This window comes from Oncorhynchus tshawytscha, linkage group LG08 (genome assembly GCF_018296145.1).
Source record: "Oncorhynchus tshawytscha isolate Ot180627B linkage group LG08, Otsh_v2.0, whole genome shotgun sequence".
Taxonomy (NCBI): domain Eukaryota; kingdom Metazoa; phylum Chordata; class Actinopteri; order Salmoniformes; family Salmonidae; genus Oncorhynchus; species Oncorhynchus tshawytscha.
The window spans coordinates 34,870,326-34,896,549 of record NC_056436.1 but is presented as its reverse complement, the minus strand read 5'-3'; the positions used below and the strand labels follow the sequence as shown (position 1 = coordinate 34,896,549).

The window sequence follows — 26,224 nt, the reverse complement described above, 5'->3', positions numbered from 1 at the left end:
GCAGCATCATTCTGTAGGGATGTTTTTCAGCAGCAGGGACTGGGAGACTAGTCAGGATCAAGGGAAAGATGAACAGATTAAAGTACAGAGAGATCCTTGATGAAAACCTGCTCCGCAGCGCTCAGGACCTCAGACTGGGGCGAAGGTTCACCTTCAAACGGGACAAAGACCCTAAGCACACAGCCAAGACAATGCCAGAGCCTAGAATATAACCCGACCAAAATCTCTGGAGAGACCTGAAAATAGCTGTGCAGCGACACTCCCCACCCAACCTGACAGAGCTTGAGAGGATCTGCAGCGAAGAATGGGAGAAACTCCCCAAATACAGGTGTGCCAAGCTTGTAGTGTCATACCCAAGAAGACTCAAGGCTGTAGTCTCTGCCAAAGGTGCTTCAACAAAGTACTGAGTGAAAAAAGTACTGTCTGAATACTTGTGTAAATGTGATTATTATGTTTTTTTATGAGGTAGTGAGGTATAGAGAGTCCCCAGCCTTCATTGACCTGACAACGGAGTCCAACAACCTTATGATGGGAGAGAAGACCATTAGCTGCAGCCTACCAGGCAGGCAGTGAGACCCAGACCCAGGACCATCCAATACATAACCCAGACCAAGAAACACAGAAAGAGAGAGGTAGAGCGAGGTAGTGTGAGAGAGAGAGTCAGAAGGGGGTTATTAAAAATAACACCCCTCGCTAAAACACACTGAATCATTCTCTTCCCACAATCCTCTCTGAAGACATGATGGAGCGGGGAGGGATTATCACTGATTGAGTTGTTTAGCGACGTCGCGCCAGGGAAGCCAGGTCTATCCCCCTTTCTACTCTGGCTGGGTCCTGTTTTAATGGCGCTGACTTGTGTTCCTAGGGGGAGATGACCTGAGTGGAACGGAGCTGCAGAGTTAATCAATGAAATGAACTGCAGGAGCAGCAGCAGGGCCTACAGCCTACAGCCCATTCCCCCGGTAGAGGGCAATGGGGCAGTAGCAGCAGCAGGGCCTACAGCCTACAGCCCATCCCCCTGGGGAGGCCTATTGGGCAGGAGCAGCAGCAGGGCCTACAGCCTACAGCCCATCCCCCTGGGGAGGCCTATGGGGCAGGAGCAGCAGCAGGGCCTACAGCCTACAGCCCATCCCCCTGGGGAGGCCTATGGGGCAGGAGCACGGCTGAGAGCGCAGGGCTGGAAATGCACAGGTCATTCACACATTATCTGGAGAACTGGACTAGAATCTATGTAGAATCTATGTAGAATGAATCTATGTAGAATGTAGAATGTATAGTCTATCCTATTAGGACAGGATCAGGGCTGAGGCCTGAGGCCACATACAGGTGAACGCCCAAACATAGTCTGGGAGAGGAGAGGGACTGTAGCTACTGTACATCTCAGGATGTGTCCTTTTTCTGCCTCTCGTGTTTTGTCGTCATGTATAGTTTGTAGTGGCTCTCCTCACTTGAGTAAATTCATTACATTCTGCCCATAGATAACTAAGTACACGTTCTAGGATATTCTATCTTGTTGCAAGCAGCATGAACCATTTGGACCTTGACTGTGTAGATTTGTATGTTCTCTTCCTCCATGCAAACAGCCCTGTGATGTGTGTGTATTCATTAGGATGGGAGACATGTCTGGTTGTCTGGTTCGTTGTCTCTACACGGGGGGGGATCCACCCGTGTATCTAGTTTATTAGCAAATCCCAAATTAAACAAATCTCACCACAGTGTGTGGCTGTCCTCTGGCGCTCCTTCCTTAATTAGACGTCTAAAAATATCCAACTCCTTGAAGACTTAATTAACCCATCGACTCTGGTGAGCGTGCAATGTTTGTATGTGTGTGTGTGTGTGTGTGTGTGTGTGTGTGTGTGTGTGTGTGTGTGTGTGTGTGTGTGTGTGTGTGTGTGTGTGTGTGTGTGTGTGTGTGTGTGTGTGTGTGTTTTGGACCAGACGTCCTCACAAGCGTAGTAAAACACGAACAATTTAGACAAGTGGGGTCATTTTGCCGGTTCCCACAAGGAAAAAGGCTATTTTAGGTTTAGGGTTAGAATTAGGGATAGGAGTTAGCGTTAGGTGTTAAGGTTAGAGTTAGGTTAAGGGGAATAAATTGTTTGGACCAAGGATAGTACAACAAACATGTGTGTGTGTTGGTGTGTTGGTGTGTTTGTGTGTGTGTGTGTGCGTGCAGGCGTGTGTGTCATCTGAAGGGTATAAAATGATATCTCCCTTGGTATGTGTGTGTGGCCCAGTTTTGCTTATTTGTGTGGCATCATCGTGGCACATTTTGCAAGCCCCTTACTCTGGAATCATAATATTATGAATTTCTGCCATAGAGCGCTGTGGACCCACGGGCCTTATGACTTTCAACACACAAGCCCTATTGATTACAGCCAGCTCTCTACTGTCAGATCATTGGTAAGCCAAGCTCATCACCAAGCTAGGGACCCTGGGACTGAACCCCTCCCTCTGCAACTGAATCCTGGACTTTGTGACGGGCCGGCCCGCTGACCTTCAACATTGGGACTCCTCAGGGGTGTGTGCTTAGTCCCATCCTGTACTCCCTGTTCACCCATGACTGCGTGACCACGCATGACTCCAGCACCATCATCAAGTTTGCTGATGACACAACGGTGGCAGGCCTGATCACAGACAACAATGAGTCAGTCTAGAGGGCTCCCGAGTGGCGCAGCGGTCTAAGGCACTGCATCTCAGTACTAGAGGTGTCACTACAGACCCTAGTTCGATTACAGGCTGTATCACAACCGGCCATGATTGGGAGTCCCATAGGGCGGCGCACAATTGGCCCAGCGTCATCCGGGTTAGGGTTTGGCCGGGGTAGGCCGTCATTGTAAAATAAGAATTTGTTCTTAACTGACTTGCCAAGTTAAATAAAGGTTCATTTTGAGACTTAGCAGTGTGGTGTCAGGACAACAGCCTCTCCCTCAACATCAGTAAGACCAAAGAGCTGCTCGTGGACTATAGGAGAAAGGGAAGAGCACACCGCCATCCACATTGACGAGACTGTTGTGGAGTGGTTCGGGAGCTTCAAGTGACTTGGCGTCCACATCTCTAAGAACTTAACATGGTCCACACACAGTCGTGAAGAGGGCACGGCAGTGCCTCTTCCCCCTCAGGAGGCTGACAATATTTGGTATGGGCCCTCGGATCCACAAAAAGTTCTACAGCTGCACCATCGAGAGCATCTTGACAGCCTGCATCAATGCTTGGTATGGCAAATACATCTCAAAGCCTTACAGAGGGTGGTTCGGACAGCCCAGTACATCACTGGGGCCAAGCTCCCTGCCACCAGGACCTCTACATCCACCCAGGCCAAACACTCCAGCCACCCAGGCCATAGACTGTTCACTCTGCTACCGTCCGACAAATGGTACTGGAGCATCGGCTATTGTAATTGAACTCTGCTGTACTTTTGAAGTAAAGCAAAACTGTGACAGAGAGGGCTCTATTGTAACAAACCTAACGCAATACCAAAAATATAAAGAGAAAGAGGGAATGTCCACTCACCGTTATACTGCTCGCAAATGTCATGTTTTATAAACATCATGGATCCATCTTACAGATCATATTTGCACTTCTCCAGAAATAGCAGACGATTTTGCCAATGGACGGTGCATCTTTCTAATAAGTTAAATGAAATGGGGGGAAACCATTCATATATTTATTTCTAAATACGAGATTCACCGGCACAAAAGGCACATCTCTCCTTCCATGGGCACTGTACTTCATGGCTGGATAGGCTGCGCTTCCACTCTCTAAATCCATGCCTTTATCAACTGCGTTACCTTTAAGACCTGCTTTTTGTGGGTCTTAAAATGGCCCATTAGCGCTGTAAAATGGCCCATCAGCACTGTAAAATGGCCCATTAGCACTGTAAAATGGCCCATTAACACTGTAAAATGGCCCATTGGCACTGTAAAATGGCCCATTAGAAGTGTAAAATGGCCCATCAGCACTGTAAAATGGCCCATTAGCACTGTAAAATGGCCCATTAGTGCTGCATGAAGTTACTTTTGCGCTTGTTTTTAAGGACAAACCTCAAATATTGCCACCCCTCCCACCTCAGTGCAAGCGAGCTGATGTTCGACAGGTAAATTACCGAACCTGGTGTTAGGGCTGGAAAATGTCAGTGCCAGACGAAATTGCTAACTAACGTGCGTATGACACTTGCACCTCCTTTGTGCCAGCCGAAAATAGAGCCCGGAGAGAGGAAGAGAGAGAGAGACTTTAGTGGTAAACTTCTTTATTTAACGAGCCTGTGATATTTAAATGAGTTTGTAAACAGCATGATGTCATCAGTTCGATTGAATTAACCCCTAGCCATTTGTCCAGCAGCTTCAAATAGTTTCCACAACCTTTCAACAAGTGCCATTATATAAACAGAACACCAGAATATGATACCTTTTGTGTTAGGCTTAGGATTTTAGTTTGATCTTTTGAATTTCAGAAGGGATTTTCGTAACAAATAGACCCTCATTTACTCTGTATATTTTTGAAGGAATTATATTGAATTAAACCCAATTCTACTTTATTAAATTGAACTAGAACAGTTCTCTTGCATGGTTTATTTACTGCTCATAGACGTCTTGCATCAGTAGGTAAACCATCCGACAGGAATGTCAAACAGTGTTACCGCTGCTCTGCTGTGGTTTATCATGCAACATGTAACACTCTGAAGGCAAGGAGACACCACATCTCTGATGCTGCTCTCACATTCAATATTGAAGAGCCTTATGATGTGTAATGCAACCTTGGGTAAACACAGCACGATCACACTGCACGTACCTCGCTTTGAGTCTCAATCTGGGAACAGATTGCAGTCGAGGGAACAAGTCTGAGTCAGAAAACATCTTGCCAAAGGGGATGATGCCTTGCAAGAGCCTTGTCTCAGCTGCAAATGTCTTACTAGCTATAGAGAGAGAATGATAACAGAATATTACAAGTGATGTACTGTACCTATCTTTGCCTGAGCTGTGGTTAAATGTGACTGTGGATGAATCTCCTATTCAGTTTGATCCTCTATGATCCCACTCTCACTACCTTCATTTTACCAATAAACATGATCGAGGACAGTCTGCTTTACACTACGGCTGAGCCAATAGCCACATTGAGAAAACAACAACTCTCCTGACATACCAAAACCAAACAGCTAATGGCTAACTGTTTTCAGGTCTATGTAACAATATCCACAGTTTAAAGATAAACTGTACCTACCTGCAGTAATTACTGTCACATGTAGGTAAGTACATGTTACTGCAAGTGGGGGCAAAGAAACTTTGAGGTAAACCTGTGTATCTGTAGTACTCATAACATAATTACATTACAGTATCTTCTACAATCTTACTACTTCTGTTACAGGGTACCCAACCCTTCTCTCTAACCCTCTCTCTATCCCCCCCTCCCCCCCAGGTACCTCAGGATGAGTGGAGTGGTTACCCAGGGGGAGGTAAGGATGATGAGATCCCCTGTCGGAGGATGAGGAGCAGCAGTTACGTCAAAGCCATGGGTGATGAGGAGAGTGGAGAGTCTGACTCCAGCCCCAAGACCTCCCCCGTGAAGACGGTCCGGCCAGACGCCCTGGTCAAGTCTGTCATGCAGAGACCACTCCTAGACTCCCAGAGGTAGGCCATGTAAAGTATCCTAGCATGTGGAACTGAGTTAAGAACGTGCCGTAAGATCACTCCACAGCTAGCTTGAAATGTCACGGATGGAGCCATCCAAATCGGTCCCTTTTGGGTGCCTCAACCTGTTGGAACCTTGTCAAGGAGGGCGGTCACGTATGTTGTGAAGCAGAAGATCACTGGTTTGAACCCAGTATGGGGCAGTCAGACATTGGGGGAAGCTAAGCAGTTAGCAGCACACTGACCCCCATTACACAGGTAATGCCAAAGATTTGATCCCAGATCTGTGGTTAATAAGGGCACATTCTAGAACTTGTAGAAATACCAAATAAATGAATCAGATTTAATTTCTATAGCAAAAAGTTTAGTGTCATTGTTTATAAAGCTTTGTTAAGTGTGTGCACTGGGGGTATAAAATGAATGAATGCTGGAATGGATTAGATAGGCCATGATGCAGACACAATCACAGAAACGAGGTTAGGATGATAATGGCATGACGTTAGAACAAATGCAGCAGATTAACATGAAATTAGATTACAATACTTGTCCATTGGATGAGACGAGCAAAATTCTAACACACTAACAATGGCTCAAACAAAAATATATCCTAGATAGATGATTCAATAAGGGGGGCAAGAATGCTGTTGTTTGCCTTTTTACATACTCTGTTGGAAGGCAATGTCGTTATTGGATTATAAAACTGCATATTCTAGTTCTCTTTTTCTTTACATTAAAGTCAGTGAGGAAAAGTAAAACCAAAATGATCCAATGTTGTTATTTCCATAGAAATGTCTCACCATTACAAATCTGGTTTCAGAATAGTTTTAGAGCCTTGAATTAGTTACACATAGTGTTTAAAGGGGCACACAGGTTATTTTCTCTGTGTCTATTTCTACATGAAAAAATACTATAGTATACTATGGTATAATATGGTATTATTATGGAAAACTATGGTATTCCCTAAAATGTTTTTGTGGACTTTACAGTACTTTTTACTGTAGTATTTACTGTTAACTATAGTATAAATACTGTAGTAAAAGAAAACTATATTATTTTCTATGGTAATTAATACAGTGCAGATTGTATACTGTAGTATTTAGTGTAGTGTTTTTGCAGACTGTACTATACTGCAGTATTTATTGTAGTGTTTTTTCAGATTGTAGTATACTGTAGTGTTTATTATAGTGTTTTTGCAGACATTACTGTAGTAATTACTATAGTGTTTTTGTTTTATTATCTTTGACATAAAGTGGTGGCTATCTCCTTCAGGAAACCTACTGGAGAAATACGAGCAAGTTTTCCATAACCTGTTGGTAGGACTGGGGTCTGAACCGGTAATAATATATTCTATAACCTGCATAGAACACAATATGGTCTATACTTGGCATTTAGGTTTCTCACTTATGGGTGGCACAAATTGGTATATGGGGGAGGGGAATGGACAGGGTATATGGAAATTAAATACTGTATAATTTACTATAGTTTTAAAAAAGTGTAGTGTTTTTGCGGACTGTAGTGTTATATTTGATTTGATTTTTGCCCCCCTTTTCGTGATATCCAATTACAATCTTGTCTCATCGTTGCAACTCCCCAACGGGCTAGAGAGAGGCGAAGGTCACGCTGCTTCTTAACACCCGCTCGCTTAACCCCGGAAGCCAGCTGCACCAATGTGTTGGATGAAACACCGCTTAACTGATGACTGAGGTCAGCTTGCAGGCTTACGGCCCGCCACAAGGAGTCGCTAGAGTGCGATGAGCCAAGTAAAGCCCACCCAGCCACACCCTCCCCTAACCCAGACGACGCTGCGCCAATTGTGCGCCGCCCTATGGGATTCCCAGGCACGGCCAGCTGTGATACAGCCTGGGATCAAACCCAAGGCTGTAGTGATGCTGCAACACTGTGATGCAGTGCCTTAGACCGCTGTACCACTTGGGAGGCCCCGGACTGTAGTGTTTTAGCGGACATTACTGTAATATTTTTTTGTAGATAATACTTCAGTATTTACTTTAATATTCTACAGTATTCTACAAAATTCTATAGTAAGTACTAAAGTATGTAGAATAATCTACAGTATACTACAATTTACTATAGAATTCTATAGTAAGTACTGTAGTATTCTCTAGTAAGCGGTAGTATTTTTTCATATGGGCTGTTTCTTGTCCTTGTATGGTTTGGTAATTGTCCTTGTCAATGGCTGCTGTGTTTGCCCAGTGTTTCTCCCATTTCCTTGTTACCGCACTTCCTCACCTTCACCCCTGGGGCACTCTCATATATCATTCATATCCTTGTCAATTTAGGTCGCAGAGCAGTGGCAGAGTTATATTGCAATAAAAACGTAGTCATTTTATGAGATCCTGTGGTAGTTCAAAGGTGGATCTTAGTGTAAAATCCATCTCCCATAGACTTTCAGTCTAAATGGCTTTAGAGTTTTGTCTTGAATAAAAGGTGTTCTTCATTGTGCCAGTGCAGGTATGAGAAAGTCACTATTCTCTGAGCCACAGCTATAGTTGATTCTTTATTGCGTTTTTAATTTTAGCATTATATCAGACATAAATACATTAAATTGTACTTGGCGAGTCCATCTTTCCCTGATGTAATTGTTAGTGTCGCGCCACTGTCTGCCAGTGCAAGCACACTTTCATTCTTCCTCAAAGGCCACTCGTCTCTCTTTGTTCATGGTTGAATATGGAAACAGTAATAACAGGAGAGTTCAGGAGTCCATTTTATTAATGTTCCATTATAAAACCCTCCTCCCAGACCAGCACTTTCAGAACCTCATATTTCTGTCTGCCTATTCTATTCTCCTGTGTCAGTCAATACGACACTGTGACTGACATGTGCTGGACTATCAATGTACAGGTCTCCATTAGATGTATTATTTTCTTGGCACTCGCATAACAGCCTGCTTTGTGCTAGCACAGTCTTCATTTTGGAAAGGAGGAATGTTTTGTCGGTGATATTTTGGCATACCAAAAATTCTATATTTCTTCTTGGTCATTTGATTGACACCCTTAAATTTAACAGCAAAAGTGCCCGTATAGAGATTGATGTAACATGTCAAAGTTGTGTTGTTAATACAGTGCGAAACTTATTGCCATAGATAAATGCAAACGTGCCCGTTGTAATTCTTGTCATGGAGATTCTATGCATCTCTATTCATTTCTACGGCGCTCGTGGTATCCCTGCTGTACTGCGGCATCAGCTCTATGTTGGTCTTGATCCACTTATGACAGTCATGATAGTAGCCTACCTCGCTCTGTGTGACTGGTGTTTCTCTCCTCTCCAAACCCTGCACACTGCAGCAGCTCTACTCATTACCATTCAACACAGGTTGCTACATTACCGTTAGGGTACAGCAAAGCTTTTTCCTGGAAAATACTGACATCACAGCAAAGTGGAGCAAACACTATTCCTTAACACTCACACCACTGTCAGCCTGACACAACTAAAGTGAGTTACCCAGGATTCTGGGGTGTTAATTACATTTCATTTACACTGCTTTTTTGTGTGTTTTTTTTGGCAACGGATTATTATTTTGTCTGATAAGTTGAAATGAATTTTGAACGGTTTAAAAGTCCTCTGTGGGTGTATATGTCGTTGACGTGTGAAAGCACGTCAGTGCGATCGGACACGCACTCACGCAGTACTACACAATGCAGCAGTTTATTATATGATGATAGGCTGATGAAGGGCATTAGCAAAGCCACTATGATCCAAAACCAGTCGCTATGAAAACAACACGGTTTTGGGATTTGGGTACTAACTCCATTAAGAAAGACAGTAAAAAGGGAGTGATTTAGAGGATGGAGCAGCAGATATCCATTACACATATTATGCTCCGAGGGTCTCTCTGGATAATGCCTCTCTCAGCAGTTAGTGCAGGAGCCTGCTGCTCTTAGTGAAAGAGGAATATCTATATGGATCATTTTATGTTGCCCGGCCCCGTGGCCTGCCTCAGAGTCCTTTGACAATACAAGTATGGAGACAGTTGAAGTTCATCCTGTCTTCACTGTAGACAGTGTTGGGCTCCCTCAGCATGTTAGCGTTGCAGTGTTGGGCTACCTGGTTCAGGCCAGGCTGAAGAATGCCTGCTGTGGAGGCCTTTCATTCATGACTGAATAGTATTCGCTTTGTCTTACCATTTGTCTTCCTGTGACACGTCAGGACTGCTCCGGTATTGCCTGTCTGTGGCACCTATTGCAGCTATTGAAGTTTGAGCCTCACCTCTAGGCCCAGTACTTTTGGCAGTAAAAGGACACAAGGAGAGACCCAGATGCAGGCACAGGAAGCAGATGGTTAGAGTCCAAGATGTTTATTAACAATCCAAAATTGCTAGGCAAGAGAATAGTTGTGGACAGGCGAAAGGTCAAAACCAGTTCAGCGATCCAGAGGTACAGAATGGCAGGCAGGCTTGAGGTCAGGGCAGGCAGAATGGTCAGGCAGGCGGGAATGGGGTCCAGAAACAGGCCAAGGTCAAAACTGGGAGGACTAGTAGAAGAACGTAGACGAGCATGCACACAGGAAAAACCACACTGGTTGACTTGAACATACAAGACGAACTGGCACAGAGAGACAGGAAATACAGGGATAAATACACCGGAGAAAATAAGCAACACCTGGAGGGGGTGGAGACAATCACAAGGAAGAGGTGAAACAGATCAGGGTGTGACAGGCTGACCTTGAGGCCCAGAGTTTTTCCTGGTTTTTCCTGGTTTTTCACATGGTCAGTAAAACTCCTGGTCCTACTAATTTCCCTTTGAATTGTGCATGTTAATTTTGACTACTTAGGAACTCAAAAGAGACTTTATATCTTAGTTGTTTTAGACCCTGTCTTGTGCCATACTTTTGCTCTCTGCCATTGCTCAAAAAATCTGAGTAGTAATGCTGATGTGAGAAGTAATGCTGATGTGAGTGGTAATGCTGATCTGAGTGGTAATCCTGCTCTGAGTGGTACTGCTTATCTGAGTAGTACTGCTGATCTGAGTGGTACTGCTGATCTGAGTGTACTGCTTATCTGAGTAGTACTGCTTATCTGAGTAGTACTGCTTATCTGAGTAGTACTGCTGATCTGAGTGTACTGCTGATCTGAGTGGTAATGCTGACCTGAGTGGTACTGCTGATCTGAGTGGTACTGCTGATCTGAGTGGTAATGCTGATCTGAGTAGTACTGCTGATCTGAGTGGTACTGCTGATCTGAGTAGTACTGCTGATCTGAGTAGTACTGCTGATCTGAGTGGTACTGCTTATCTGAGTAGTAATGCTGATCTGAGTAGTACTGCTTATCTGAGTAGTACTGATCTGAGTAGTACTGCTGATCTGAGTAGTACTGCTTATCTGAGTAGTACTGCTTATCTGAGTAGTACTGCTTATCTGAGTAGTACTGCTGATCTGAGTAGTACTGCTGATCTGAGTAGTAATGCTGATCTGAGTAGTACTGCTTATCTGAGTAGTACTGCTTATCTGAGTAGTACTGCTTATCTGAGTAGTACTGCTGATCTGAGTGGTACTGCTTATCTGAGTAGTAATGCTGATCTGAGTAGTACTGCTTATCTGAGTAGTGCTGCTGATCTGAGTAGTACTGCTTATCTGAGTGGTACTGCTTATCTGAGTAGTAATGCTGATCTGAGTAGTACTGCTTATCTGAGTAGTGCTGCTGATCTGAGTAGTACTGCTGATCTGAGTGGTACTGCTTATCTGAGTAGTAATGCTGATCTGAGTAGTACTGCTTATCTGAGTAGTGCTGCTGATCTGAGTAGTACTGCTTATCTGAGTAGTAATGCTGATCTGAGTAGTACTGCTTATCTGAGTAGTAATGCTGATCTGAGTGGCACTGCTGATCTGAGTGGCACCTGACATGAAAGCTCTTATAATATCATGGCTCACTGCTTGTTTGGACTGAATTGGATTGGATTTGAGTCACGTGTGTGAGCAAGGTTTTATTTCTGTTCCCACTTGAAGCAATTTCCTCTTCCTCGGGGTTGCGGTGGGTGTAAATTTGACGGCAGAGGTTCCTGTAGCTAATTGTGTTAAAGTGAGAACAGCCTTTGGTTTGTGTCACGTCCCTCTCATAGCTGACAGGATGTCTCTTTATCCACTTTCTCACCAATAAAGAATCCATCACCATCAACAAGCCTGTCTCTAGGCCATTCAGCTGAAAAGCCCCACCACAAGAGGGGACTGACGTTGATGGTCATTTTAATTAATAATAATTCACCCCCCCCCCCCACACACACACACACACAAAGGTGCCTTGGGGTCCCAAGCTGTAGGTTGTAGACTAAGATCAATGAATGTAATTTGTATCGGATTTCACGCCGCGATACAAGGGACAGGCCAAACTCATTTAAGGGATGTATTATTGGTGATGATCTAGGACTGGAAAGGCTTTTAAATAAAGCATCACTGCATAGCAGGATAAGTTAATGAGTCAATCAGGCATGGTACACATAGCGTTTGATAGAGGAGCAGAGAAGCACTCCTCACTCATTGGAGAGAGGCACACTTTCTCTAATGGCTGCCTTCTCATTGGGAATGGGGGGGGGGGGGAGACAAGATCTACGCCAAGCGAAATCAATCCCAGCTATTTGAGGCAGGTTTTAAAATAACTTTTTTTCTCCAAATTATGATTAGCCTGTTGAGTAGCATTCGTAATGAATTAAAATTAACATGCGTGAAGCATTTGTCAGTTACTGATGTGACATAAGGCAAATAGTCATTCGGATTGTGTATCATACTTGTTTCTCACATCTCATTGTCGGAGTGAAATCCCATTCCATTGATTAGTTGCTGTTTGAGACACTGATTCGTTGTTTGTTGAGCTGTTCCCATAAGATTTCTACTATATACAGTAGATATGTGTGGTACTTTCCCTCATAGTTAAGTCATTGTTGCCTTTAACGATACAGTCATTATGGACTATAATATCCCTTTCAGACATTTTAGTCACTTACAGGAGGAGTTAGGGTTAAGTGCCTTGCTCAAGGGCACATTAACACATTTTTCACCTAGTCTGGTCAGGGATTCGAACCAGCTATCTTTCGGTTACTGGCCCAACGCTTTTAACCAAGATACGGCCTCTACAGGCAAAATTCTTCAGCCTGGCTTGAACCAGGTAGCCCAACACTGGAACACTAACATGCGGGTAGTCTACAGTGAATACACAGACCAAAATCCCACTATTTAACCATGGCTGCTTTTTTTATACCAGCTTTCTGTAATATCTGAAAGGTGTAGGGGTAAAAAAACAAAAACATAGTCAATTAAAACCCACCTAAAGACCTAGTCATGATTCCTGCATTTTCCCAGACGCTGTAACCAAAATACCGGTTTCCTGTCACGATCTTCGTAATGAGCAGACCAAGATCCACATCTTGAAGATCCACATCTTTATTACGGTGAAACTTTAAACAAAAAACAATAAACCAATAACAAAATGTGAAAATAGTGGTGCACAAACACAAAACAATATCCCATAAACACAGGTGGGAAAAATGGCTACCTAAATATGATCCCCCAATTAGAGGCAACGATTACCAGCTGCCTCTAATTGGGAACCATACAAAACACCAACATAGAAATATTGAGCTAGAACACCCCCCTTGTCACTCCCTGACCAACTACACCATAGAGAACCTAGGGCTCTCTATGGTCAGGGTGTGACATTTCCGGTCTGTGTGAATGGTTCTTAAAAACAGTGGTAAATAAGGGTCTGTTTGAAAAGGGGTCATGTAAACATTGCCTTATATATTTTTTGCCATGTACCTGCTATTTATATTTATCTATCTATTTATATTTATCTATCTCCTACTGTATGTTCATGATGGGGATGATCATGATGATAATGGCTTATCATAATTAGATGCTGATGATTATAATGGATTTATAATGTGGCTTAAACCCATTTGTAGGTCCCTCTGTCTTCCTTACTGTCTCCTGACCCCCTCCTGACCCCTTCCGGGATGAGGCTAAACTTCACTACTCATTATCTTCAGTCCCACTGACAGTAAACAGTCAGACAGTGGTTATTTTCTATTGGGCTTTGCTGTTAGTTCTGGTTGTCTGGGATGCTGTCCTTCCTGTTATAGAGCAGACACATTTCCCAGAAGTTATAATGCCTAGTGTGTGCCTATTGCCCTGATCTGTTCACCCTCAAGGTTTAATGCACTCTCTTTCTCCCCCCCCCTCTCTCCTTTTTACTCTCCCTCCCTCTCTCTCTGGAGTTGATTCTCCAGCTTTATAACACACTATATTTCTCCTAGCTGCAGTATTCTCCCTCTCCCTCTCCCTCTCTCTCCCTCTCTCTCGGCTTTGGTAGAACTCAGCACAATGACTTTGCCTCGGCAAAGCGTCTTTGTTTAACCACTGATAGAACACATAAGGTCCCAGTCACCGCCAGCATGAAAGGCAGGCAGAGAAAGTGAGAAGGGAGGTAGAGATTCACATTGTATCATAGTTTCATAATTGCCACCAATGGGAAGTGCATTAGCAACAGTTAGAGACATTAAAGGCAAATGTGCAGGGGTAAAAAAATAAAGGGTAGCCTTTTTGTGAAGCAGATTGTCTAAGCTCTGTCGACTATACTAGTCATTTCTACGCATTAGCTGTGGGGATGGGTGAAGTAATGCACATTATCTCCGTCAGTCAATGTGCTGCGTTTTTCATCTGATGTTGTCAGCTAAAAGCTGGAGCTGCTTTCATTGTTCATGGCTGGAACTTTAAGTTGTATTTTACTCCTCAGTTACGATCAATTAATCTGCCGTAGGAAAATTACTTTTTTTATTTAAGACGAGATCCTCTGTATTTTAACTGAGTGCGTTTTACACTTCATGGGTAAATGAGCCATGGCCTACTTATCATTGCTGATGATCTTCTTAAGACTAATTTTGTTTTTGAATCGTACAACTGTGTGCACCTTACGTTCAAGCTAAAAGTCATCATAATTGGATAATACCCCCATGATGTCTAGTCTGTCTATCTGACAGACACCGGGCAATAGTTCGGCCCCTGAGCAAGGCAGTTAACCCACTGTTCCCCCGGACGTTGAAGACGTGGATGTCGATTAAGGCAGCCCCCCTTCCTGCACCTCTCTGATTCAGAGGGGTTGGGTTAAATGCGGAAGACACATTTCAGTTGAATGCTTTCAGTTGTGCAACTGACTAGGTATCCAGCTTTCACTTTCCCAATAACATGAGGTACTGTCTGCCATGAAACACCATTTACTGACACCACTCTGTCAGTATGCACCTTTTACCATCTTCCACATGACCATTAATACCATTAGTTGCAGTTACGGTGGTCAGTTTGTCCATAAACATGTACTTGTATCACCCTAATGTTTGCTGGACTTTGGTGAACATCACAGGCAAACATTTGATGTCTCCACAAACATACAAATTCAATCAGAATCCATTGACGTTGCACCGTGATCTCAGTTCCACCTGCATCCATTGACTCCCCCCAGCAGTGGACTGAGTAACATTCTTCTTCTCTGCCCACAGCTCTTACCGGGTGGATAAAATGAACAGTGACGTGCGGAACTACATCACCAATTTTGCTGCAGACTTAAGGTGAGTACAAGCACAGTGTTCTCCCTCTCTTTCTCCTACCCCCCCTCGCTCTCACTCTCTGGTGCTGCCATGTTGCGGTGGTCAGGCTGAAAAGCCAGCTGGCACTGAGCCCCGCTGACAGACTCAATATGGACACCTTGTACAGCAAACACTCACTCCTAGTCAATGGCAAGTCAGCCAGGCCAATCTCCTATTTCTCTTGCCATGCCGCCAAGCCATATAGCATCGTAGAACAAAGGCTCTGTCTAACCTACATGGGCTCTTAGCTATATTGACAGCACGGATTTGGTTCAGTCTTTAAGTGAATGTATCAGTGGTAGCTGGTCTTGACCAGTGACTAATCTCTGTTTTTAATAGTATATTAGTAAGTTTAACTGAGCCTCTGCACCTGAATCTGCTTGTTTCCTAGGCTCATCTCTGGATGTCGTCTCACTCTGGGATAACCTGCCATACAGTGTGTGAATGATTGATATGGTCTATGAACACTGTATACTGTACATGTATTAGGTCCATCTCTGACAGTTCTTGGGGGAGTGGCAGGATTTTAATCACACTGGCTTTAGTCACACTAAAAAATACACGTTTTTCTTCCTTACACAAAGTCTAGAAAACTGCTTACTCGTCCCTATCTGACATTAGGTGTACTTATTTTGTATTCCTATGCTTTCTCCACCTACCTGTTCTCTTTCCATCTCTTCATCCATCTGTCTCTTTGCACTTAACATGTCATTTCTGGTTGAAAATGCTAGCAGTTCTAGTCCAACCTCTCTCTGACTCTGTGAGTAAAGGCTATGTTGCCCTTCTGGGGAAGCACACTTAATTGACCTGGCTGACTCTCCTGCTCTCTCAGAAATTCTTGCTCTGCTTGCTAACTAGCTCCTAATTAGCATTTACCTAATCTTCAAGCATTGATTGAATGTTTCAGCACAATAGCAAATCGAATTGCAATTTCGAGGACACTGTTGAGCACAGCAATGGTTTAGTGGGGTGAGGAAGATACACCTCTCCTGTGGAATGCAATGTCATAATCAGTCTCAGTCTGAAGTTCAGTTCGCCCAGAGGATGTCTGCCATGAAGATAATAACACCTCCTTTTTAACAACTGTGTCAAATGACTTGTTTATTAGTCAATCTATTAAACTCATTTCTATGGCACCTTGATGACTATTGTCTTTATTTCTCTCTGTGTTTGTCTCTGTCGCTGTCTCTCTCTCTGTCATTTCTCTCTCGCGCTCTCTCTCCATTCAGTCAGAACTACCACTTGCAGGCCTCAAGAGACATGCACCCCCACCACCCCAGCATGGCCCTGGAGCCCTCCACCAACTACAACTCCCAGCAGCCACCTCTCCCAGCAGCCCAGTTCCGCTCCAGGAACCAGAGCTACATGCGGGCGGTCAGCACTCTCAGCCAGGCCAGCTGTGTTAGCCAGGTCAGCCAGGTGAGTCTCTGGCCTATAACAATGATATGTCCAGGATGTTGTCATTGTCTTATGTCAGATATCGCGGTGGCCATCTGCCCTGACTCTAGCTCCTGGATTTCGCGTTCTTTCTCTCTTCCTTTATTCAATGCTGTCTTTAACCTCCCTTAGATTCAGGTACTTTGATTTTATACCATGGCATTGTTGAATACTCGTTTCTGATTGGCTAGAAGGGCATTTTAGAATAGACATTAAATCCATTTTAATGTGTACAAGCCAAATGGAGTATGTTATGTCTCTGGTTTATATTCATTTAAGATCTAAATCTCTCTCTTAAAGTCGGGTGTATTGATTTGTCCCAAGTCTTAAAAGCTCAACCTCTCTCCCCCTAATTCCCTGGGTCTATCTCTGCCTCCACGGCACCTTGCTGAGGTTATTACAAGATAATACATCTTTCAATAGAACAGGATCCTTATCTCTGATTTTAAAGATTGCCAAATAGTAATGGCGAGATAGAATCAGACCATTTCATTTTCCCTAAATTGATATCTTTAAATCGCAAGATGCATATCTGTCTGAGGATAATAAGATTGCCAAATAATGGTTCTGTCGAGGTCAGGACTCACATTCTCTCAGGGGATCCAGAGAGAACTAACACTCATACAGTATGCTATGCCACTACAGAATGTGACCTTGGATTCCTCCAATCCTTTAAAAATGTCATCAGAGATCTAGCTTACAGAATGCATAATGTGAGCTACTGCGGCAAACTGAAGAAACGGAGAAAAACAACAACAAGCAAAGAACATTGTCCTGCTGAGCAACTCATAGGCTTGACATTTCACAAAGTAATTACGTATCAAGAAAATGTTCAAATTAAACCCGAATTTGAACAATACAATTTTGTTTACCTCTCTGCAGACGCTATCCTTTTCAAACATTTGCTCTCCTGGCAATTAGTTGGCACCCATTTCAAGCAAACACTTTTCTATTAAGTGGAAGAAAAGAGCATAACTCCAAACTTTGTAAACAACCAATTAAGTTTTCCCATGACGGCAAAAACGAAAAGAAAATTGAAAAATGTGAATTGAACCTTTCTCTCCCTGTTGTTCTCTCCTGCAGGTGAGTGAGACAGATATAAACGGTCAGTTTGAGTCAGTATGTGAGTCGGTGTTCAGTGAGGTGGAATCTCAGGCTGTGGAGGCTCTGGACCTGCCCGGCTGTTTCCGGACACGGAGCCACAGCTACCTGAGGGCCATCCAGGCTGGCTACTCCCAGGATGATGACTGCATCCCCACCTTGACCTCCTCCACTGTCACCTCCACCATCAGGTCCACCACAGGTAAGACCAACAGGGAAGGAGGGGACTGCAGCACATAGACAGACACCACACATAAAGTATACAGTAGTGTATGGACAATTGATTAAGATGACAGCTCGTATCCAAAGTGGATGATATGTTTAAATAGCCATGCAAAGTAATCCTTACACATACATTTAGACTGTTACCACTTGTAAATATCAAAATGTTGTATCAAGTGAGATTGATGAAGTTAAGAGCATGCACATGAGATTTCTTGTGATGCTCTGCCCTTGAAATGCTTTATGAAATGGCTTCATACGTTTGCATGAATCACTTTTACATATTTCCTGATTGTTGATATAAAAATTGTATTCAAGTACAGTTTATGAGTTGCTTTGAGCCAATCCATCATATTGCATTTTCAATACAGTAATTCATATCTTCATTCATCATTCATATCAGAGAGTAAAGTTATGAACCCTATTGAAATCATTCTGCAGGTACATGAAGTGAACGTTATATCACGAGACCTTTTCAGATTAAGGCAATGATGGATTTTATTCTCCCTTAGGTTTTCCTTTTACTAGATGGATTTGTTCGCCTTGAGCACAATCTGACTCTAAACCTCATTTCATGATAAGCCACAGGTGCTTTGGGTGTGTTCTCAGCTTGACTGACACTCTGGGCAGGGGGAAAAGGGCTGAGATGAACAGTCCTTCAACTCCAGAGTCTTCATGACTGAATGGGTTTACCACAGCTTTATCTACCTGTACTTACAAACCACAAAGTGATGGACACACCTTGTGCTTTGAGTTTTCTCTCCCACAGATTCTACAGTTCAGTTCCTACAGATGTGGTGGGTAATAACTGCGCTGGTCAACAAAATTGAGGTCACAAAAATTATATATTTTTTTAGTGTGAAATAAAATAAACTGTGAGTGTGACACTGAGTGACTACAAAGCACTTCGGCAAACGGTCCCCTAAGGTCACCTGCTTCGCCAGAGGAGAAATAGTAGGCATGCTATTGTTTTCCATTCCTGGATCTGCACAAACACAACAAGAAGATCAACGGTTTTTCAGTTGTACCCATTCTTTCTGCCGTGTAGTTCTACCAATGATATATGGGAAGGGTCAGAGAAGGTGTGGCCATCTGGAGAATTGTGCTTTTGATAGACTTTTTCCAGGTTATTTACACTGCTTTCTCAACAAACTAAAACAGCATCTTAAAATGTGTAATTGCAATTTCATGTAATCTATGGTGTGGGGTGTGTCGGATGTCAGGATATACTGGACGTCATGAAATTCAATAGGGTTCATACTATACTTCCTGATAGAGGCGGGGATGTTCATCTTTGCTTCTTTCCAGTGCACAAAGTTACACCTGTGTCATATGTGGTCAATCTTCCAGAGGTTTTGAATACCATGCATACAGTAGGTTTTAACAGCGTCTTATTCTTTGTCATGTGTTTTTGGGGCTGTCTCTGTGCAGTGAAAAGATGAGAAGCACATGCATGATACAGGTTCATTTCAGATTGGGAAGGCAGTGTAAACTATCATCAGAAATATGAGTCAAAATGGGACTATGAACATTTAGTTTATGTTCCTGAAGGTTTCCTTGTGTAGCATTGTAGATTCAAGCACATACTGTAATAATGATTTTTAGACACTAAAGATATGGGCCAATTTCAAGTCTTATTTTGACTCATACATTTCTTAACCTAAAAACTGCATGACTTGATTTCTGTGCTTTGTGGCTCTGATAGCACATTTTCTCCAGCTGCTCACACCTGTGGCCTGATGACATACTACACATATTTACGTTTGTCTTCCAGAGGGAAAATATACACAGGAAGCCACTAGCTTACCTGAGTACCAGGCCAGTGTACATCCAGACGTGGCAGGCACAGGCCCATTGGCCCATGACGATCTAGGCTGCCCTATCAGAAGAGACAGACTGTACCGCCAAGAGAGTTTCGGTGCTACAGCCAAACCCCAGTCTGGGCCCCCTGTTTCACCCAGACTGTTCAGGCCCCCTAAAGCTAGCGTCCAGGCCCCAGAGAGGCCCTCACCCAAAGCAATCCAGGCCAGTATCAAGGAGTCGGCACAATTGGCTGCAACCATCAGCATGCAGTGGAAGGAGGAAGTGTCGGCCATGCGTCGTGAGCTGTCTGATCTCAGGAGGGACCTGTGTACTGAGCTCAGGGCCTTCAATAGTAACTTCAACAGCTTCACGCAGCACTACAACACGTGGTCTCCACAGCCTGGGGCGTCTGGGGGAACAGGGGCTGCTGGGAAACAGACTAAAGTGGCTCAATTGTCAGTAGGGACGCAGGCCAGGAGCAAGGTGCTGGTGAGACAGAGCACGGCGGACGCAGCCGTCAACTGTCCTGAGGAGGGAGAGATGCAGGAGAAGCAGGCCATTGTGAGGCGCCGTCTTCCAAAACAGATCTCAATGGACCCAGCCATTCTAAGGCGCCCGGCATCGCTGTTTGTGGAGGGTTCTATCCCGATCACTCTAGATCCATTACTTGTGGATCCAGTCACCATGATCCAACCAGAATCAGTGCCAGTAAACTCATCAAACACTGTGGTTTGCCCAGAACCACTAGACCAGAACACGAAGAGGCTATCGAAACTGATATCTCCTGACGGAGTCAGCATGAGCTCCTCAGAAGCACAGTCAGTGGATCCAGCCATTGAGGACCCCCTAGATTCAGAGCAGCTGTACCCAAAGGCTTTGCGCTCTCCAGATCCAGTGCCCACAGACGTAGCTAATGTGTACCTTGAAGAAACAGACAAGCTGGACCCAGTTAATCTGAACCCCTCAGATACAGAATCAATTGACTCAGTTAATGTGAAACCCCTAGTCCCAGAACCAAGAATTATGCACCTACCATATCCAGTACCTGTGGTTACTGTGTCCCCACCACAAGAGTCAGACTCCGACTTGTCCGCATCAGATCCAGAATTTGTAGAAGACTATACTGTGTGCCAGCTAAATCCAATGTCTCAAGACCCAGTTGCTGTGTGTCTGCCAGACCCTGAACCATTAGACCCAGGCTCTATAGTCTCAACAGAGCCAGAGAGAAAACCACTGTCCCCTACGAATGTGTACTCATCAGAGAAACTTGATCAACACTCAGTTACCATTTGCCCAGCCGTCATAGTTAATCCAGAGAGCCCGACTGATTTAGAACTCCTGGATGTGTGTCTGATCCCACCTGATTCAGAATCACAAGACCTAGCCACTGTCTGCTTTCCAGACCTCCTAGATCCAATCCCCTTAGATTTAGACATATTCTCATCGGAAATAGTAGTGCATGCATATCCAGTCACCATCGACTCGTTTGATGAGTTTGATGACTCTCTGGAGCCAGAATGGCCACCTTGTCCAGAATCAGAGGACCAGGCCACTGATTGCCCATCTGATCCATTTATGGTCCATTTGGACTTAACCACCTTCAATTCCTCAGATGAATCTGATCTGGACTCAGTCTTCTTGGATCCGCCAGAACCTCTGGAGACCGTTAGTGTGAGTTCATCAGATCTCAGCCCAATCGCCATGTACACACCACCAGACCCAGTTTCTCTGAGCCCCCCCAGTCTGGACCAAACCTCTATATACCAAATGGAATCAGTGTCTGTGGACCCAGCTATGGAGTACCGATTAGATCAAATGCATGAATACCTACCTACTGAGTTCCCTGAATATCCAGAACCACAGGACCAAGTTACAATACATTCACCTGGTCTGGTCTCCTTCGGACTGGACAGTCCATTCACCCCAGACTCAGTAGACCTGGACTCAGCCACTATGTGCCACCCAGAGCTAGTCATCCTAGGCCTAGATCCACTACTATTATCACAAGACCCAGCTAGCATTAGCTTGTCCCAATTTGAGATGGCACCCATGGAGCCAGAGGATGCCACAGGGGAAGCCACAGATACCTCTGGCATGGATGTCTTTGAGGACCCTGGAGATCCAGAGGGGGAGACAGCCCCTGACAACCCAGGGAAGTCTCACTGTGACCAGGCCTTTCTGTGGGACAGGTGGCAGCAGAAGGCTCCCCAGTGGGAACCCCGGTCCATGAAGAGGAGTTCTAGTGTGGAGCTATGGAGTGGGAGATATGAGTACAACAGTGCTGAGATAACATACATGTCTCTGACACTCTGAACAGTAAGAAGAATGTAGCGGTGAATGTATCGGTAGCAGATTACAGCATGGGAACATTTAGTATTGATGTCCAAAGGCAGTGTATTTTCTGGGAATCATGGCCACGTAAAGCTCTGTATGAGTGTTTCCTATTGCATAGGATAACCCCCTGCCCATTAACGTGGTTTGACATTAACTGACTTCATTAGTGGCAGCAACCACATAGTTGAATGGAATGCACCATAAGAATGTGATGAACAATCAAAGAAGTTGAGTGTACATCAGACTTCGATTGCACTTGGCTTGAACTGATGGACCAAAGCATTCTGAACTGCTGTAAGCATTAGTGAACATTGACGTGAACTGTTCTTACGGTTCTTTAAGAGGACTAGTAATGAATGTATCATTTTTAATCGATGAGTCTGTCGTCTCTCACAAATGGCATTTACCACATGTTTTACCAAAGACTCTGTGAAGCTCTGTGGTAGACTAAATAGACTGCCCTTTACTTATGGTTCTTGACAATCTTTGCTCTGACTGTGGATACATTGTTTTTCTGTGGATATATTGTTTTTCCATGACATATCTTGAGTTTTCTGTTCAATGTCAATCCGGAATGGAGCAAAGTAAATCTGGGAAGTTATCATATAACCATACATCCCAAAGAATGGCTGTTGGATCATATGAGCGATTGGATTTACTCTATAGGAACAAACGGGAACCTCGGGAATTGACATTGTTCATAAAATCTGATTATGGAACAGAAGTACTCAGTAGCTGTTTGGACTGTTGGGAATACTGTCACTATATGTGAAACACACCACAGATACATATGCACACACACTTTAAAGACACATCACATTCAAAAAGGATTCAAACATTTCAACGGTTTTCTGTATGCATGGACACTTAAAGACACAGAAAGCACCTTGTTCTCCAACAGCTAGGCTGCCCATAACAGCTGAAACAGAGCAGTACCAAGCCAATTGCTTTTCTTTAGTCTTTGGCAGACCTGCAATCTGGAGGCCACAAACTGTAAGCCTATGTACGTGGCCAAGACGGCCAACTATCAGTGCTACTAGCTTGCACCTATATCCAAGGCTGTCCAAGCTGGATACGAGGGGCTGGTATTTAAAGTTTTAAGAAGCGTGTCACCAAAGGCCTGCTCCATGTGAGCACCTCCATCTGGCCTCCCCTAAAACAACAATATCTGGGGTATTTGGTACACAGGAAAATGCATTATCATCAACATCAAACTAACTTACACGAGAATGTTTAAGGATGTGTGCCGTTGGGGAGACTACCGGTCTCACCTCACTGGCTGTCAGGTGGACAAGGCGGTCATGTCTAGCAATGTACAGGTCCTTGTATGAACAGCAACCATTCGCAAACATGGGTAACAGACTCCCTCGCATTTGACTAGAATACAAAAGAGGTCATGGTTTACAGGGTACCAGAGTGCTAGCACACACACACATGCACACACACACACACACACACCGTTACTATGCCTATCCCTTGCTTTTGTCAGTCTTGTCCAACACCTACACTGTATACATCAACAGATATTTGACAGAAGCTTCAAAGACATCTGTTGGGATGTTTCCCTTTCAATGTCAACTCCATCCATCCCCAGGTAGCAATGGCATGGAGGTCCTGTCTGTCTGTCTGCCACAGGGGAGTGATGTTGCCGTGTCTCTACTGTCACTGATCATCCTCATGCTCAGGAACCAAAGACTGAGAATGTCATTCTAACAGCTGCTACTCAAGTCTATCCAAATGTTAATGTTCATCCTTTTGTATACAACAAAATATGTAAATCACCAGATTATTTCTAAGAATTACTGGTGACATTATTGACCCGGACACCCGGGATAGTGACGATGTTAAACTGCATGGTTATGATGATTCTGAAGACGTATTATTTTGACACCTACTGTACTGCGTTTGGTGCTGGGTCGTATATTTTTGTGCCCAGTGTTGGGAACAGATCCCAGAGACTATTGAAAATACAGAATGGCAGCTCTGCTACCAGCAAGGCAACAGCCAGAGGAAACACGAGACTTATGTGCTATCCTTATTAAGGAGCTGTGTATGAAATAGCCCATTAAATCATGGGCCCTAACAAAGTACACTGGGAGAAAAAAAGATTAGATTAGAAATGTATTTGATGAGAAATGTAATTGATTAGAAATGTATTTGAGTCTAAGAAGTGATACTCTGTCCTATTGTTTTGAGCAGAAACTGTGCTAAATTCCTTATTTTCATGTGCTGCCGTTTAGAAAAGTTAGATCAATTGGCTGAATCTGACAAGGTTTTCACAGGAGAGAAGTTAATTAGGTTGTATTGTCACATTCATTTACTTCCTTTCCACTGCATAATACATCAGACTTCCTCTCGCTGTTGCTGCGTTGTTGGATGTTTCATTAGATACAGTGTCGTCTAGAAGCAGGCCAAGACGTTATGACATACCAATTGTATGGTGTTCATATTAGGACAGCAACATTTGATGCAACATGAACACACCTCTGACTCGTGATTTAATGAGAGTGTCGGTGTAGGGAACTTCACCTCACAGCGTGTGATCAGCCTAGAATGTTCTTAGTTGTTTTGGATGGGCTATTTTACCCAACATTGATAACTGGAAGTTAAAATGCTCTCCTTTAGTAGTTATTATAATTACTATCACCTACTGCTTACTGTCAAGTTAGGAACGTGAAGAGATTCTTCTTCTTCCTCCCTCATTGCCTACTATGGCGTTCCGTTCGTTGCTTAGCAATCCCCAAAGTGCTCATCAACATGGCAGTGCATGAAGTTCTTTTTATAAGCCCTCCCAGGAAGGTGAGCCATGCTTGCCAATGCCCATACCTTTAACTGCCCATCCATCATTCATTCTTTTCTGTTTAGCCATGCTAAACGCTCAGCTTTCTTACAAGGATGCTAATGCCGTCTAACAGCCAGCCAATGATCTCAGCTGCTTTAGCTTGAGAGTGATGCGTAAATGTCTCAGCGTGATTGCTGGGATTTGCTTCCTCTTTGTACGTCTTCTCATAGCCTCTTACTGACCCTATTACAGTTTCCAGGGTCAACTAGGGTCATATCTTGTATAAGAACATATCTTTCATTTCACATTTAAATCATTTGAAATGTACAGTGTACTGTACATCTGATTGCTAGTTAAAAACGATCATCAAGGAACCAAAACTTTAGTCAGCTAATTATTAGCCAAAAGCCTTATCTTCTGAGTGTATATTTCTACGGATAGATGGCCACAAATGTCACCATTCTTTTCACTGTGTGAATATACAGGTAACTTCCAAAATAAAGGAAACACTTGAGTAAATGAGGGATACAAAGGGATATTGAAAGCAGGTGCTTCCACACAGGTGTGGTTCCTAAATGAATTAAGCCATTAACATCCCATCATGCTCAGTGTGTGTGTGTGTGTGTGTGTGTGTGTGTGTGTGTGTGTGTGTGTGTGTGTGTGTGTGTGTGTGTGTGTGTGTGTGTGTGTGTGTGTGTGTGTGTGTGTGTGTGTGTGTGTGTGTGTGTGTGTGTGTCTCAGATCTAAACCCAATTGAACACTTATGGAGATCTGGAGCGGCACCTGAGACCGCGTTTTCCATCAACATAACACCAAATTATGGAATTTATTGTGGAAGAATGGTGTTGCATCCCTCCAATAGAGTTCCAAACACTTGTATAATCTATGCCAAGGTGCACTGAAGCTGTTCTGGCAGCTTGTGGTGGCCCAACACCCTATTAAGACACTTTGTGTTGGTGTTTCCTTTATTTTGTCAGTTACCTGTATTTTACTGTTGAAGGAAAAAGTATTCTGCTGCTTCCTCACAATCCAATCATGGTGTTTGAATTGATACATTATCCTTGATTTATCTGCCACTTACAGTATGTAGCTGTTTTTCTGTATAGTGTACTATGATTGGTGCATGTTCTGGGCACTAGGCAGGATGTTGAATGTGATTGGCTGGCTTGTTTCAGGGATCCAGTTCCGCCTTCCCTCTACCTGCACCATTGACCGGACAACCCACGAAACCCCAGGTAAACCTCCTGTCCGAGCCAATAGCTGGTGATGAATAATATTTTTTGAACCAGCGTCATTATTATTTATTCATGAAATACAGTTCAAATGCTGTGAAA

At 43.8% G+C, this 26,224-nt stretch overlaps 1 protein-coding gene across 1 annotated transcript in view; it reads left to right on the top strand.

Moving 5' to 3' along the window:
- The window catches only part of dlgap2a (discs, large (Drosophila) homolog-associated protein 2a), a 48,939-nt gene that overhangs the window by 8,774 nt on the left and 13,941 nt on the right, over window positions 1-26,224 (top strand). Inside the window, exons 2-5 of the mRNA XM_024429886.2 lie at window positions 5,416-5,627; window positions 16,441-16,621; window positions 17,732-17,951; window positions 26,066-26,125. Coding sequence (XP_024285654.1) covers window positions 5,416-5,627; window positions 16,441-16,621; window positions 17,732-17,951; window positions 26,066-26,125 — 673 coding nt within the window. The remainder of the gene's footprint in view (window positions 1-5,415; window positions 5,628-16,440; window positions 16,622-17,731; window positions 17,952-26,065; window positions 26,126-26,224) is intronic.